Source organism: Stegodyphus dumicola, chromosome 2, assembly GCF_044657685.1.
Source record: "Stegodyphus dumicola isolate Sdum_Otavi_A_Nest chromosome 2, ASM4465768v1".
NCBI lineage: Eukaryota > Metazoa > Arthropoda > Arachnida > Araneae > Eresidae > Stegodyphus > Stegodyphus dumicola.
In genome coordinates, this window is record NC_140769.1 from 155,819,260 (window position 1) to 155,837,204 (window position 17,945).

The 17,945-nt window shown below is 32.8% G+C and overlaps 2 protein-coding genes across 8 annotated transcripts in view; one reads left to right on the forward strand and one right to left on the reverse strand.

Annotated features, from left to right (window-relative positions):
• The window catches only part of LOC118191136 (double-strand-break repair protein rad21 homolog), a 149,190-nt gene extending 141,442 nt beyond the window's left edge, over nucleotides 1-7,748 (reverse strand). For 4 of the 7 annotated variants that reach the window (XM_085811356.1, XM_085811354.1, XM_085811355.1 and 1 more), the window contains exon 1: nucleotides 7,170-7,748. Coding sequence is in view for 1 of the 7 variants with exons in the window: in XM_085811357.1 (XP_085667483.1) it covers nucleotides 7,170-7,318 (149 nt within the window). In the remaining 6 variants the exon portion in view is untranslated. The remainder of the gene's footprint in view (nucleotides 1-7,169) is intronic. The other 3 variants (XM_085811353.1, XM_085811352.1, XM_085811357.1) reach the window with 2 other exon arrangements.
• A 230-nt stretch (nucleotides 7,749-7,978) lies between these two features.
• Nucleotides 7,979-17,945, forward strand: part of Pex16 (peroxisomal biogenesis factor 16) — a 61,281-nt gene continuing 51,314 nt past the window's right edge. The window contains exons 1-2 of the mRNA XM_035361938.2: nucleotides 7,979-8,238; nucleotides 8,401-8,513. Coding sequence (XP_035217829.1) covers nucleotides 8,124-8,238; nucleotides 8,401-8,513 — 228 coding nt within the window. The 5' untranslated portion in view covers nucleotides 7,979-8,123. The remainder of the gene's footprint in view (nucleotides 8,239-8,400; nucleotides 8,514-17,945) is intronic.

A 17,945-nucleotide genomic window follows, 5' to 3' on the forward strand; every position in this document is an offset into this window, starting at 1 on the left:
GCGGACCTGTATACGGTTGGCACAGAGTTGGCTTTACTCGATCGACACATAAGTATACATGCGTACACGACATTAAGGTAGCACTTACGTAACACTTTTCTTGGCAATGTGCAGATGTTGCTATTGGATTTGATTGTTGCATTCTATGCCGAAGATTCGTTATAAATTGAATGTCATACGGAGATATCTTAGATGATGTTATCATATCACTAGGCAGCTTGAGAGTTGTGCCGAACACCAGTTCAGCACAAGATGACTGTAGATCCTCCTTTACGGCTGTCTGAATACCAAGCATAACAACTGGTAGTGTTTCAGTCCAGTTATTGGTCTCGTGAGCCTTAAGAGAAGATTTTAAATGTCGATGAAATCGTTCAACGATGCCGTTGGACATTGGATGATAGGCTGTTGTTGTGAATCTGTTCGTAGCCAAAATGCGCGTAAATTCTGCAAAAATTGCGGATCTCATTTGAGAACCTTGGTCTGTTGTTATGATCGATGGGCAGCCAAAACGAGATATCCAACAGTTGAAGATGGCTCTGCAAATGGTTTCCGTTTTCATATCCGGGATGGGCATGGCTTCAGGCCATCTGGAGAATCTATCTATTAGAGTCAAAAGGTACACGTTGCCTTCTGATGGAGGGAACGGTCCGACGATATCCATATGGATTTCTGAAAAACGTGCATCAGGAAGAGAGAATGTGCCCAGTGGTGCTTTAGTATGCCTAGTAATTTTCGATTTTTGGCAAGATTCACAGGATTTCACCCAATTTTTGATATAACGTTTCATATCGGGCCATACATAACGAGAACAAATAAGCTTCGTAGTAGCTGCAATTCCTGGATGTAACAGATTATGCAGATGATTAAAGATGAGTCTGCGAAAGAAATTTGGAACAAATGGACAAGGAATGTCCGTTGATATGTCACAAAGAATATTACCATCAGAATACTGGCACAGTTTAAATTCCAGTTTCAAAGATGATGTGTTGTTTTTGAGAAGGTACCTCCGGATCATGCCGTTGAGCTTCCGAAAATTTTTTAAAATCCAAAAATGGAGATTTTGTAATGAAATCAATTTCAATTCTTGAAAAAGCATCAGCAACGACATTTTTTGAACCTTGCACATGCCTAATATCGGTAGAGTACTGAGAAATAAAATCTAAATGGCGCAATTGTCGAGGTGAACATTTATGAGGGTTCTGTTTAAAAGCGTAAATTAACGGTTTTTGATCTGTATAAATTATAAAATTTCTGCCCTCCAACATGTGTCGGAATTTCTTAATTGCAGAATAAATTGAAAATAATTCCCTATCGTACGCGGACCATTTCTGTTGACTTTTATTGAGTTTCATAGAGAAAAATGCTATAGGTTCCCATGTTTGTTGAGACAACTGCATAAGTTTGCCGCCTATTGTGACATCTGAGGCATCTACCCAGACGCTTAGCTGGGCTCCGGGAATAGGGTGTCTCAAAAGGGTAGCCTGAGCAATGGCATTTTTGGCAGCAATAGAGGCTTGTTCAGCATTCTCGTTCCAATTTAATTGTGGTGATGAATCCTGAATACGAGAACGAGATTTCTTTTTATTAATATAGCCTTCTAACAATTTTATTAAAGGAGAAAGAATATGTGCTGCTTTAGGTATGAAACATCTGTAAAAGTTAAACATGCCTAAAAATCGGCGAAGCTGAGTGAGAGTGGTAGGGTGAGGAAAATCTAAAATACATTTGACTTTGTCAGGAAGAGGTTCAATTCCGTTTTCACTAAGGTGAAAACCTAAGAAATCAATAGACTTTTGACCAAAGGTGCATTTTGAAACATTTATGCAAAGTCCATATTCCTGAAGTTTGGAAAATAAAGCTTTCAAATGCCTGCAATGTTCCTCAGAATCTTTAGAGGCTATGAGCAAATCATCGACGAAAGCGTAAACACCTTCTAAATCCTGCGTGACTTTATCTATAAAACGTTGAAAAGTTGCGGATGCATTGCTATAAGCCGAATTGCATACAGGTACTTTTGAATAAACTGAATGGTGTGCATATGGCGGTTTTGCAGATGTTGGTTGGGTTAATTGGTATTTGATGGTATGCCTTAATCAGGTCAACATGAGTAAAAATTTTAGTACTGTGCAATGCAGCAGTAAAATCAGCTAAGCATGGAATAGGGTATTTGTCTTTTATTGTTTGAGCCTTCAATGCTCGATAATCTCCTACAGGTCTCCCTTCTAGACTTCCCTTTTTTGGAACCATGTGAAGTAGGGATGCATAATTGCTGCTCGAAGATCTCAAATGCCCCGATTGCATCATAGTTTGAAATTCTTGTTTTGCTATTTTTAAGCGATCTGGAGCTAACCGACGAGGCTTTGCAACCACAGGTGGACCTTTAGTTATGATATAATGAACGGTATTGTGTTTAACAGGTTGGTTAGGATCTGGTAATCTAGTAATTGAAGGAAATTCTTTTAAAATTTTGTGATATGGTGTATCACTAAATACAGTTTTTACTGAATAAATGCTTGCATTTTTCACACAGCCGACGGTTTTAAACTGAGTTTTTAAATCTTTGAGACATTTGTTTCTGAGATCAGGCACCAATTCAAAGAAATGCAGAAAATCTGCTCCAAGAATGGGTGTACTAACATTTGCTATAAGAAAAGTCCATGTAAACTGTTGTCTTAATTTGAAATCCAAAGAAAGTGTTTTTTGACCATAAACATGAATAGTGGAAGAATTAGCAGCGAAAAGTGTTTGTTGGGGAGAATTCCGTTTTTGAGAATTATTTGCTGGAAGTAAGGACACGTCAGAGCCGGTATCGACCAAGAATGAAAGGTTTGTTCTACGGTCACGAACAAACAGGCGACGTGAAACTTGAGGCAAAGAATAAGTCGCCTCTATTCTTTGCTGGTTTCGTTTCTCAGCCATGAACAAGGTTTTGTACATTTGTCTTCTCTACACTTTTTCCCAAAACGTCTTTGATACCAGCAAACAGAATAATCTCTCCTTTTGGAATTGCTTCTTTCCTTATTGCGATCTCCGTGATTTGTCGAGTGACCACGAGAAAGATAAATGCGATCAATATGTTTGTTTAATTTTTCTATTTGTTTAAATAATTTATCCTCAAAAGACTGATCGACTGTGCGAGCAAAGGCACAAGTCCCTGGGGTTGGATTTACTTCTAAAATTCTGTCGGCAATTTCTACAGCTTTATCTACAGTTAAATTGGAAACCGCTGCCAAAATAGACTAAACAGTCGAAGGCAAACGTTGAAGGAATAATTCTAACATTAAGTTATCAGGAACATTTAAAGATTCTGCTCGGTGTTTCATATTTCTAAGCAAATCGGAAGGTTTTCAAGAACCTAATTCCTCTCCAGATAATAATTGGCGAATTTCTTGCTGAGAAGATTCTCCTGAACAATTTATTAACTCAGTTTTGAGCTTTGCATATGGATCAATAGGGTCTGGTTTCATAAGTAAATCCTGTACTATTGATGCAATATCTGGAAGATGAACAACTACATAATTATATTTAGTAATGGATTCTGTGATAGGTTTGGGGGTGGCAAGAGCAAAGGTACTTTCACACATAATAAACCATAAAGATGGGTCCGATCGGTTATAAACCGGAATTTGGATGGCATGAACTTCAGACATTGTGCAAGGTTTTTAAGCTAAAATAAAAGCAAAAATTTAACTAAAGAAAATGAAATTAAATGATAAGTAGAAAACAGAATTATAAAATGATCTATAATTACTACTCATCTGTGATTCAGAGGATGAAAACCGATGTAATCCATTACTTCTGGTTTGGAGATCTTGAGTGATGGCTTGTAGTCAAAACCGAAAGTGCTTGAGAACTGTTCATACGGCCTGATTTAACACAGTCCGGGTCACCATTATAGTGATTTCCTATTGTATTGTTACCGCCAATCCTCGCATTCCATATCACAGATTATGTTCTTACTGCATTAATATAAATATTAACAAGACATAGTGCAAAATAAAAATTTAGCTTTATTTCTAAACTTCGCGCACACTCCTCGACAGCCAGCCTGTTTCGCTCTGATCGCTACTCGAAAGAAACTTCTCCTTTAGGGTTGCCACACTTATCGGAGGGCGCAAGGCACGCTCCTTATCGCCATCACCACATGGTCTTGTTCGACTTTTTCTGGAATAAATCTGCGATTCCCTGATGTTAACTTGAAATGTGATCCAGACCATAATGCAGTTTCAATAGTTTCACACTATTCCATCATTTTATAACATCAAAAACTTTATTATCCATTGCTTTTTGGATTATTTTGAATATTTTTACCATCTTTAGATTGATGAATAATTAAATTTATCACAGAATTTGCCATTAATTTGTAGTATCTTACCATGTTTACTTCAGATATGGAATAGTTAATATATTTTTTTAAACAAGTAATTTCCAAATACAGATCACAATTCTTATCTTTATTTTCATTTAAAACAAAATATTATAACAAAACACATAATCTACCAAAACATTTTCTTTCATGTATATTTCTGAGTGACCAAATTGTTATGTGAGTTACTGATTAATGCTTTTCAAATAAATTATTTGGTACTATTCGGTTTCGAGGGCCGTAAAAAATCGCCAAATTGTTGATGCCAATGCTGCCAAAAAGATTTGCGACAACCCTAATAATTGCGGCAAGAAAGGAAGTATAATAGTAAATAACTATCTAAGATTGATGTTTTAATTTAGATGAAAGGTTAATTTCATATAATACTTTTTTTATTATTATAATTTATATGAAAAAGGCTAAACATGACTGAATGGAAGCATAAGAGTAAATAACTATTTCAAATCATTATTATAATTTATATAAAAATTGCTAAACATAACTGAATGGATGCCTGCATCGATATTTCGCTACCGACTTATCGCTAAAGCATAATTTCATCTTGTTGGTTGTTCAAACGTAATTTTCTATAATGAATGATGCCTTTTCTTTGAAAATATTCTCGGTTAAGTGCAGAATCGCTCACTTATTTGTTCGCCGCTTTTTACACGTGTAAAAACAATTGGATTTTTGTCAATTTTCTTTTACCTTTTAAGTGAAAATAGGTCGATGTGTACATAGATAATGTCAAGCGTGTGCGCAGTGCCATTTTTGTGCAATTTTAGGTTTTTTTTTTAAGTGAAAATAGGTTGATCTGCACATGGATATCGAGTATGCGCAGTTTTTAAAAACGCGCCAAGCAGTGGATGATTCTGCATTTTACCCAAAATTCTATTGCCGGCTTTTCATTATGGGTAATTGTTAAATTCATAGGATATCAAAAAAGGATTTAAAAATTAAACTCGTATTTCAATGGCGTCTTAAAAAATATAGAACTATCTAAACTTACGCAATCTGAAATCAGGGCGTACGCTAGATGTGGCGCGCTGTTAAATGGGCGCGTTTGCGCATACATTTGGCTAATCTTTGGAATATGGTAACAGGTAGTTCGGGCTAGTCTTTGGAATATGGTAACAGGTAGTTTGGCAACATTTTGGTAAGGCGATAAAGGTTACTCGCTAGGACTTTAGCAGTGTACATGGATAAAGTCAAGTGTGCACAATGCCATTTTTGTGCAATTCTGGGATGTTTTTTTAAGTGAAAATAGGTCGACGTGTACATGGATACTGTGTATGAGCAATTCTTAAAAACGCGACAAGCAGTGGGCGATTCTACACTTTCTCCCAATTTTGCACCTAATCTTCGTCATGGTTAAGCACTTTTGTTTCATAAAAGTTCTAGCATAAGCGTATTTTCGCCAAAAAATCGCCAAGTTACCATAATCTGAAGATTAAACATACATTTTTGCTGCAATTTTTTTACGGCCCTCAAAACAGAATAGTACCAAAAAATGTTATATTTGCAGATGTACTGAAATTTAATACATTTATGACAGATGGATGAATTATTGTAAGTGAAGCCAAATGAAGAACTGAATTTAAAAGATCAATAGCCTACTGTTAAAAATGAGGCTAGAGACAATGTTTTAGGGATGCTTCGTTGCCTGTGGCATGGGAAATTTAGTTTTTATAAAAAATAATATGGAAATCAGTATAACTATACAATATTTTTAATGAAAACCTGAAAGCATTTGCAAGAAAATATGGAAAAATTCAAGTTCTATTAAGATAATAATCCTAACATACTGCCCTAAATGTTCACTTCTGGTGATGTCCTAAAACTATCAGAATCCTTCATGCCCTCTGGACTTATATCATATCAAACATGCAAAGGAATTAAGAGAAAATAATGATAATTTTTTTAAAGGCATAATAAAAGCAATTTTTATGAAAGAATAGAACAAAATGGAAAATTCTTAAACAAAGATATTAACTGAATACATGCCAAAGTGCAATTTTAGCTAAAGGATATCAACAAAATGTTGAATGTCCCATTATTTGCATGATTTTGTTAAATGTAAATGATTTTTCTTTCAAAGTATCAAATTCTCATGTTGGTATGAAAAATTTCAAATCAACTATTCATTTTACCAAAAATGCTTTCAGTACATATACATATTTTGAAAACAAGCAGACTTTAAGAAGATAATAGTATATATGAATGAAAAACAGTCATTTAGCTAGTATTCAGTAACTTATATTTCCAAATAAAACTTGAAAAACTAAAATATCTGAAAACAAATGTGAGCCAGTGTATCTATATTAGAATAGATATTAGCTCTTTAGAGCTAACTTTTGTACCATAATTTTTCTTACACAATCACATCTATATTCCTAACACTGATTCATCTTTTTAAATAATTTAATAATTGAAGCAGTAGAACATCATTTTTACCGAGAAAACAACACAAGTTTCAAACACAGAAATTTCATATTTGTGTACTAAAAACTTAATGTTTATAAATTTAACCATTAAAAATGTCAAATTAAAAATAAAATTACCTTCCTCTACAAATAGGTATACTTTAAGTTTTCATTAGTTACTTATATGGCTATTGTATTGGGCAAAACATGTCCAAGCATTAGAAAGCAGATTAAATAAAGAGATTATAAAATATTTAGTTTATTATTTAATATACTATAAAAATTTTGCACAACAAATGGAGTTTGGAATGAACAAAACTTTCAAATTACTTAGAAAAGTACATTTAAAAGCCAAAAACTAAATATGAAAGAATACTAACCTCTGATACCAGCCAAAAAGTGCAACGGAAGCTCGATTCCCAAAATAAAACTTTTTCACATTCGAATTTCGTCTGCTCGATATTCGAATCCAAAAATATTTCAAAACAGATGCAGACGACATCTGATTTTTCAAGTGAATAATGCTCATGGAAAATCTTAATTATATCACAGGATATAATTTTTTAAGCTGAAAACAGTATTTTTTTTAAACATTTAAAAATAATTATTATCCGGTTCATAATTCTGGAAATTTCGACAATACTCCAAATACCTGGATTAAGGATTACCTTATCAGTACTTCATAGCTTTCATTCATATAAAATAAGAAAAAAAAAAAGCATGATACATAAATCAGTTTCTTGACAAAATTTGAGAGGCATTGAGTTTTTCTAATAAGGCTTCGATTTCTTTTAAGCGTATTGTCTTTCAAATTTACCGCAAGAGCGAAACTAAAAAAAACATTCGTTTCACAGTTAACTGTGAAAAGAAATAAAAAATGAGGAATATTTTTATATCAGTAAACACTTATTATACGAAATATTAACTAATTCGCTCTCAAAATATTACTTTTGCGTTATAATGTTAAATTTACTTCACTTCACGCTTTCTCAGATTATTTTCCATACTTCCTCCAACTCTTTTAATCATAATTTTCATGCGTTTTTATAGCTTTTGTTTTTAGAATTTATTAGTATAGATTTCCGAAAGTTTAAATAAACTAATTAGTACTGTATTAATTAGCCTTGTTCATCATTTCATTTTCTTATTAATAACTTTATATTCTTCTTTGTGAATAGGCAACACTTCAATGTAAATATTAAATTGCCGTAAAAATTGCTGTGATTGCTATCAGCGGAGTGAATATACTCCGTGGTAGTTAAATATCTTAAAATATAGATTTTAGTTAATCTAGCCGCTTTACATTAAATTACAGAAACCACTTTGCGATTTAAATGGCTACAACATTAGTAAATTATTTAGATAATTACAAATATTTTGTTACAAAAAATCCTTTGTTAGCTAATGAAATCGAAGTTGCATTAAAATGGATGTCATATATTGCGGCTGGTAATGATAATTTTTAAAAATTAAGACTCTGTAATATTCTGATAAAATTAATTTCAGGATTACTTACTTATTCGTATATTTTTTGTAATTCCTGCTAATTGAGAAATGAGGGTTTTCCAGCATATAAATTTAGTAATAATTATGTGTATACTTTCTTTACAGGTCGCTTTTCAAGGTCAACTGTTGTAACAGAATTAATACATTCTGTTTCAAATTTACTTGCTCTAGTAAACGATAATATATTAAGGAAAGCAGCTGGAATACCGGTTCATGTTGTGAGTACTTGTTGTAAGCCATTGATATTGTTATATAACGTATAAACCATTTTAAAGAATATGTAAATTTGAATTTTAACTCCTACGTTGTTAATATGCTTACATTAATTAAGTAAAAAATTCAATTTTACTGTGTAAATCCCTTAAGAAAGCTTGAAATCTTCCATGAAAGCATCCCTTCCTTTAAACCAGAGTTTCTTAAACCGTGGGCGGTCGTGGGTCCTGCAGCAGGTAGTCACCAAAAATTTCAGTAGTTTTGATATTTCTAATAATAATGTCTTGATATTTCTTATAACAATTTTACAATTACCAAATATTTGTATACAATGTATCTGAAAATAGATAAGGATACGACACAGAGTCGTAGCTAGGGTTTTCAGCGCCCAGGGACAACTGAAAATTTTGCGCCCCCTACTGCTTGCCAAGGATGGAAAACATTTAATTCTAAAATGTCGTAACATCAGTATGGCGCCCCTTGGATTCTGCGCCCGGGGACAGATGCCCCCCTCTAACTAAGCCCCTGATACGTCAATACAGCTAAAGAAAAAACGAAAATGTTTCGACGCATTCTTTTTATAAAGAAGTGTTTATTTTATTTGCTTTGCATGTGACGCTGTCATTTCATCTGTTACTTACTTAAAATTTTCACATTGTTCTATGTCTGCAAATTAGAGATCAAAGTTAATGACCTAAAACTACAGTAGTATATTACAGTACAAGTGAAAAAATTGACAGTTTCACTCGTATGTGTGTCGGATTTGCGCAATGCTTATGAGGTCCTACAAAATTTTTGTAAATAATATGCAGTTGCAGAAAAAATCTCGGTGATAAAAAGGGATAGTAACTGAAAAATGTTTAAGAAGCCCTGCTTTAAACAGATAGCCTTCGGTGTCATTGCTATGTAATAAATAATCCTGATCCATATATTTGGTAAATTATGCATACGAATATACTTCAAGCAAGATGTCTTGTTATTAAGTTAATAATAAAAATGTGTTATGTCAGCTATAGGAGTAGTGTAGGGAGCTGATAATTATGTTAAAGGCTCTCTTTCTTTCTCTCTTTTCTATGTATATATTGTAATGTATTTTGCAGTAATTGCAGATACAGTCAAAAGTCGTTAATCCGGACTCGTCGGGACTTCGGCGATTCCGGATTATTGATTTTTCCGGATTATAGATCATCAGTTTAAATCTGGTAAGATGGCATGCAGAAATTATAAAATTAAAAATATCAAACCGTAATTTATGAAATAAAGAACAATTATGATCTAAAGGGTATCAAAATTTATGAAAAAAAGCTTAATATTTATTAGTTGATCTTTACATTATGGTAACTTGGCGAAAATTTGGCGACCAACTCTTCTACAGCAACCCTCTATTTTTTTTTCCCACCACCATTTTGTCTTCACGAAGTAAAGACATGTTTCTTTTCTTTTTATCTACTGAACACTTCTTCTAACAATCTACTAGCCGAATTACACTTATGCTAGAAATTTTATCAAACAAAACTGCTTAATCATGACAAATATTCACTGCAAAATTGGGAAAAAGTGCACAATACCATACTCCTTACGCATTTTTCAAAATAACACATACACATAAACCATGTACACGCCGACTTATTTTTACTTAAAAAAACATCCCAGAATTGCACAAAAATGGCATTGCACACACTCTTCACTATATCCATGTACACTGCTTTTTTCTCATAAATTAGAAAAATTTCACGAAAATACATGACAATTTTCTCAATCTTTAAACCCGGTAAAAAGAACATATATGAAATTACCTGATCACGAAAAAGTATTTACCCTTTCCAAATATGAACATTTCCACATATAAAATAAATTAAATATCCAAAAACTTTTACCTCTAAATCATCTATTATATTATAAACTTCAGCAACGAATTCATACCGCAACCATTACAAATACTTAGTGTCAGATATTTAAATTATTTCCATGCACGTTTACTTCAACTAAAACATATACCAAATTCCTACAAACATAAAATTCACAAAATAACTATCATTTCATTAAAATATAATTAAATTCAAAAACACTACTTAAAATATAAATGAGCACATACATTAAATTAATAAAAATTACCTTACAATCCTAATTACTTTAAACTAAATCATTGCTAATAACAATTTTCCCAATAATACCAAATTCCTTTCCACCTTACATTTAGAACAATGCATAAAAATAATATCCTCAAATAATTAAAAATACTAACTTACCTAATCTTCTTCAGAATCTTGATTACGTGGCGGATACACTTTTCTAATTCATTCAATAAAATTATTGAAAGATTTTTTCTGCGAATTTTTCCTCCATACTTCCTCCGCTAAATAAAAAGCAAACTTCTCTTTATCACAATGCCTAAATACCCATTTTGAATTCACTTTAGTTAGGGCCATGGGATCCAAAAATTAACCAACACTGTTTCACACAACACAGAATAAAGCTAAATACAAAATTTCCAGATTTTTTCCCGATTTCCCCCCTTTTCCGATTAAAGAACCATAATTCGTCCATTAATATCACATGACATATCCCATGATCTGTCATTTCCCTCACGCAAAATAATGCATAATCGGAACTGAGTACTGCTCACATTATTACCAAAGTCCCAGGTAGTAACGTTTATCGCCTCCAAAATGTCGCCAAACTACCAGTTACCATATTGTAAAGATAAACCTATTTATTTGTTTACTCTATTAAACATTTCTTTCAATGTAAGTTGTTTAAGTTGCTTCGTTTTTTATGTGATAATACATTCTCTTTAATTCTATAAACAGACATAATTTCCTGTTCAGTTAGAAAATTCCGCTGTTCAAGTCCTATAATTGCTGTGTCGAGAATACCGACTAATTTGTCAATCGAAATTTTTTCGTTTTCAGTAACCTCTGTCACTTTCTTCACTATCGGAAGCGAATTACAATGACGAGGAATTTGATTTAAATCATATCAAAGACGAAGTACATCGAGATGAAATACTACATTTAGTAAGGAATTATAAGCCAAATAAAATAAAAACATCTGCCCTGAAGATAAGGATAGTGCTGACAGATCAACTTCCTGTTGTGTAGCGAATTTAATTTAATTAAGTGATTCATAAAAATCAAAATTTTAATTTGTAATTATTCAAAATTTGAGCTACACAAGTTTGGTTATATTCTTTTTTGGCTTATTAATTCTAGTGTAATATATTTTGGCTTTCCGAGTTTACGCGAACTGCGTCTTCAATCTTGTACACGCAAACAATGGATTTAGATGAATTTTTTTCACGTAATAAACTCAGTTTTTCATGTCAAAAATTAATTTGATTTCTTAGTATTTAATGTCATTAGTTGCAGAAAAATTAGCTCTTTAATTTGACATAACTTTCGTTTTTCTAACTTTAATTGCATTTCAGTTATGAGCTTTAATTAGTAGATTTTTCTTCGTTTGCTTGTGATTTCGTTAAAGGGGGATGAAATGCCCTCTTTCCGGTTGAAAAGTCACTTTTTGCGAGTTTCAGAATTCTTTCATTGGGACCGCTTGCAGGGTTGTTGAAATTCTTAATTTCCCCTTCCACAAGGTGGGGTTATTTTGGCGAGGGTTTGGCGACGTAGAATTTCCGTTGAGGTTTCAAAGTTGTGGATTTGGCGAATTTGCTAACAGATGGAATTTAGTTTATTAAACATTTCATTTTTTTGAATTTTATGTTTGTAGGAATTTGGTATACGTTTTAGTTAGCATCTGTTAGCATGTTAGATTTAGAATTTGCTAACAGGGCAGATGTTTTTATTTTATGAGGGAATGCTGTTATTGCAACTATTTTAACTTTTGGCGAAGAGTGGGTTGTGCCAACTTGGCAGTCCTGTGTCCTCCCTTTTAACAGGTTGTTTTGGGAGACGAGCACACTTTTTTGACACGTCTTCTGCTTTTTTTTATTTCCTTTCTGATGCTGTACGTGACGGCAGCAGATTCTGCTGAGAAAATGATTTACTTACCCGATAGAGCTACGGGCCTCGTGCCTCTGCGCCTTGAGCGCGGGCCCTGGTTTACGGGTATCATTGTCTCCACCTAATTCTTCGTTGCATCAGTTTTTTCTTTTTGGTGTATGCGTTTGTGTATTTACATTTAAGTTCTCAAGAAATATAATGCTGAAAATCGTCATCTAGAAAGATGTCTCTACCTAGTTCTCTACCATAGAAATTCTTCATTAGCTTCTTGCTTCCTCCGACAGTAGTTTTTTTTATTTGGTTGGTCAACTACCGCTGCTTCTATGAACTTAGAAGTCGGACTCGCCTTTTCCACTGACGGATTCCTGAGCTGAAATTTTTCTCCTTGCTGACAGCTGTCGTATCCAAGTCCTGGACTGTATTTCAACCATCCTGAAATATGGGAACTTCCTTGTTCATCCTGTATCAAATAGAAAACCTCCTCGGCTCCCGTGATAACCTCCATATAATCAACGAATACCTTTCCTGCAACTTGCTGCCGGCTTTACTCCTGAGCTTCAAGGGACAATTTTTTTTCATATGGTTTGATTTTGCCTGCTACTCAGCAACTGCTTGCCTCTGGTCCAGATAAGTTTTTTTTTTTTTTTTTTTGTTTTCTTTCCCGGTTAGATAAATGATATAGAATTCTGCAGTTAAATGATTGAATTAATTTGATGTGTTGAGCATTAATTTTTTTTTTTTTTTTTTTTTTTTGTGGTTGACCAAGTTAACCTAACTCAACTGAAATCATTTTTGTGTGTCGATTAAGTAAAGTATTAAATTGACTAAGGATTTAATTTATTTTATTATTGTAACTTAACTTAATTGTAAAAGAAAAATAAGTTCTTCATGAAATTATGTAATTCAACTTTGGAGTGCGTGCTTGGTGAGGATTGATTTGTAATATCTTTGTTTGAGCCTCTCTGCTACTCTCAGGGATTAACTTTGTTGGTAGGATCGTAATAGCATAAATACTTAACATTTTTCCGGTTAAACTATACTTTAAGGGGAAAAAAAAAAGGAGTAAATAGAAAATTATTATGTGCAATAGCAGTATCATAACTGATGTGATGGAGTGCAATATTATGAAATATTATTTTTGTATTGAGCAATTAGGTGTGAAGTGGATAGTGTAACTTGTTAAATTTTTTTTTAATTTTATTATTTTGCTCCCTGGGGAGGGTATTGTTCTTAAATTTATAGTATAATTTTTCTTTTGGTATGTTTTACTTGTTGTTGCAATATTAAATTTAATAATAACTACAAGGATGTTATACATAAAAGGAAAAAGTAATTACTCAGAAATGTTGGATGTGTGAAAACAATAGTACAACTTCTGTGGAATATATTTAGATTTTTTTAACTAATGAATTATCAGTCATTTGCTTTAATAGTTAAATAAATAAGTTTTTTTAGATCATTCAATGGTTAAATTTATTTTGTGTGTTCATGATTTTTACCAGTCTTTACTCAAATGGATTTTAATGGTTAATCTGGAATAAACACAATGCAAAATTTTCAACTTTATTGTTACTAGTATTTTTCTGTGCTAAGAGTATTCTGGTGTTATGGTCAATTAGTAGGGTACCTTTTGGTAACTTAGGAAAATTTAAAGGTAAAATTTCAAAAACGCCATAACATTCCAATTCATTGCGCGCCCGCCGCGGTGTTAAAGATAAACAAAGTTTAGGTAAACAGCCGTTAAAGTTTAGATAAACAAAGGATCCATTTTTTGCAGCAATTCCACTTTTTGTTTAATGGACTCCGAAAGATACTTTCGCTTTGTATATCCTTTACATATTAGTAAATATATATCGGAAATTCTATTTGACATAATCGAAAGTTCAAGCTTACTTTTGTAAAATTGCTCTAACAGTCTGCAAAAAATAATAAGCTGGATCCAATTCAAAGATTAAGGAACAACGCAATCTGCAAGTTTAACTGAAATAGATAATTAGATAATGTTAGCTTATCTTATACCGTCCGTTATACATTAAACGCACACTCATAAACGTATTTTGCACACGCGCACAAGCATCTTCGCAGTCGTAAAGGTCTGCGCGACGCATGCGCAGAAAGTTTAGCTTTGAAGTCCGGATTATGGGTGTCCGAATTAACGACTTTTGACTGTAGCAGATAATCTTCTTAGTAAAACATAAATTTTATTTTTAGTTTACGGAGAGAGATAATTTGAATACAGTCTTTTAGTTACAAATTTTTCATTCGTCTACTACCTGGTAAAAACTTTAGAATTCTAAATCTTAAACAATTTCTTATGTTGCTGAGCAGCGGTTACATCATATAAATATGGCATTTCCACTTCAATAATAAATGTAGTTATTTGTTAAATAACAAGATATTAAAACCTCTCTCTTCTCCAGATAAACTTTAAAGTTTACATTTTTTCCCCAAAACAATAGAATATCAACACAATAATTAATTGACATACTACATATAATATAAAAATATACAGTAAGGAAGAGAGGAAAGAATAAAATATGTTTTTTCATCTATATAGGGAAATAAATTATTTAATCAGGCTAGGAAGTACGACTTAATGCATCTACATTTTTATATGGTTTTTACCACTTCGATGAACGACCATGTAATTGTTGGGTTGTAGTACTAGTGCCCAACTCATAAGCTGTGGATTTAGACTCGCATTATTTTTGAGCCAAACTAGGGGATTATGATTGGTCAAGATGAGGAATTTAGTATGCCCATCTAAATAACATTGAAGTTTCTTTACGGCAAATATTATGGCGGCGCATTCCTTTTCTGTGGTAGAGTACTTTTTTTCAATTTCTGTAAGCTTTTTACTGAGGTATAATACTGGATGTTCATTGCCTTGTTCATCTTTCTGAGCTAAAATAACACCCATACCTGAATCTGAAAAATCAATTTGCAAAATAAACTCTTAATTGAAATCAGGTGAATGTAATAGAGGCTTTTGCGGCAGTTTTACTTCTTCCACAACTCACTCTTGTCTGTTTAGTTCCTATAAAAGCTTCTCCTTGACTTGCATCTCAACTGGAGAATTTGGTAATTCATCTAGAATTTTTAACTGAGAATCAGCTAAATTTGTCTGTCCTTTCTTTTCAGATAGCTTTTGCTCGTTGTGAGATGAACTTTTGCTTTTATCTGTTACTTGCATTCTCATTGAATATGGCAAATTTGGTATCCTTTATCATGTTTATGGCTCTTTGCTAAGTTTTCTGATGCATGCTTAGATTCTGAATGTATTTTGAATTTTTTAACTTTGGAAGCACCTGCATGAGTTCTTTTATCAGAAGTTCTTTGATCTTCTATTAACAAACTGTCAAACACATCTTTTCATTTTGGAGAAGAACGAACTGGGGAACTGGTAGGAGAATAATCATATGTACTATCCAATAACGATGAATCACTAGGTAAATAAGATGAGTCAACTTGCATATCAATAACGTCAGTTTTATCGTCAGGAGATAAACACTTAGTTTGTTTGTCAGATTTCTGTGAAGCATTGACAGAAGCTTAACTTTTAGGAGGGTGAATATTGACCAATTTACCCTGAGTTTTAGCACTATTATTTGTTTGGTTCTATATCAATGATGTATAGTTCTGCATTTGATTCCTATATTTTTCAGGAATAACAATTAATTCCCTTTCATTTCCCTTCTTATCTATTTTCTTTTCCACCAACAACCCATTTTCTTTTACTTTGAAATGATTTGTCTTGCTGAAATTTTTCACTTTTAGCTTCGCTAAACAATGAGGCTATCTGCTTTGATATCTGCTTTGATGTTGAGATTCAATTAATTCCTTAGAATTAACATTAATTACTTTCTTAATTTCTTTGTCTTCCTCATCAGCTTGCAGCAAAATATCTTCATCAGTCGCAATAACAGACAGTTCTTCTGGTTCCCCCATTTTGGTGTGTCTACTTCGATCTTCTTCACGAGATCGTTTTACCTGAGATCGTGTCGAAACCGCATTTATCTTTTCTAAATTTAAGAATTGTTTATCTTTGAACAACTGAGCAGTTTTGTTACCCAATACCTATCTGCCCGGATCACTTGTAACAACAGCTGCTTTTGTCTTTATATGACCAAGTTCACAATCAATTTCAACTTCAGGTAACGGTAGACATACTAAATGGTCATTTAAAAGATATTGTACCCAGGCATGTTCTCCAGTCTTTTTTGTGTTATCTATGTATTTTCGAGAAATAACATATACTGTGGCTTCTGTGTCTTGAAAAATAGGCATTTCATACTCATTAACAAAACCATTAATTGTATATGTCTCTAACAAATCATCATTCGAAAATACGCAATTTACCTTTTCATTTGGTTTTAAGCGAGGCAATTGAGGCTTAAAATGCTCGTATGACCCACGCTCAAAGCAACGTGGTCGATATCTTTTGTCATATAAATTTTTTCACAAAAATATCGTTAACAAGGTTTAAATGATCCTTTGGTAATTCTCTCAGTTTGATTGGCAGAAAAATTTGGTTTTATTGTTTTTCTCACATCTTCAAAATCTTCAATTTTTTTAACCGTCTCAGTAGGTGAAATGATGGTAAGCCATTCATCCATAAAATGTTCTTTGAAATCAGGATAAGTATGCTTTTTAATTTGATCAACCAGTATGAGATCTTTTAGCTGTTCAAAAGTTTTAATGTTTAATCCGTTAAGCCATCCTTCTAAATAATTCTTTAATTCATAGTAAAAATCATACCAAGTACTTTCAGTAAATTTTTGGTGTTTATAATTGTCAAATTTTTCTGCAATCAATTTAAATCGTTGTAACAGTAAAGTTTTTATATATTCATACTTTTTCGCATCCTCTTCTGGTTCTCTAGGAATAAGCTGAACAGTAACAGGAGGCAGCACTGAAATAAGTTGAGTCACTTGATTTTCAGCAGGTATATTCATAATTTTAGCTTGACGCTCAAATAAGACTAGAAATAAACTTATTTCATCTTCTTTAGGGTTGAAATGTGGCATGACATCGTGAATTCTGATTTTTAAAGGCTGCTCAGGTAACTGCATAGTTTCTACCGACTATGCTCTTGCAGCCATAGCTTCCAATTGAAGTTTCTCTTACTCAAACGCTCTTTTGCGTTCCTTTTCCATTTTGCATTCCTTTTCCCTTTCTTCTCTTTCGCATTCTTCCTTTCTTTTTCTTCTCCAATTGCAGCCAGTCTCGAGTAAATTATTCATCACTCGGGACTTTCAGTAATTGATTTATGCAACTGAGCAATCTTAAATTCAGGTTTCACGGTTAAACCTAATTCTTCTGCTGGTACTTTTAAATCCTGCTTTTTACTCCTAGCTAAGAATGGCATGTTGAACAAGTTACCTTTAATAGGCTTTCTTTTAAAATTGAATCTTATAAATCGTACTTGTATTAAAAAGTATATATATATAAAATTTTGGCAAGACTTAAATTGTCAAT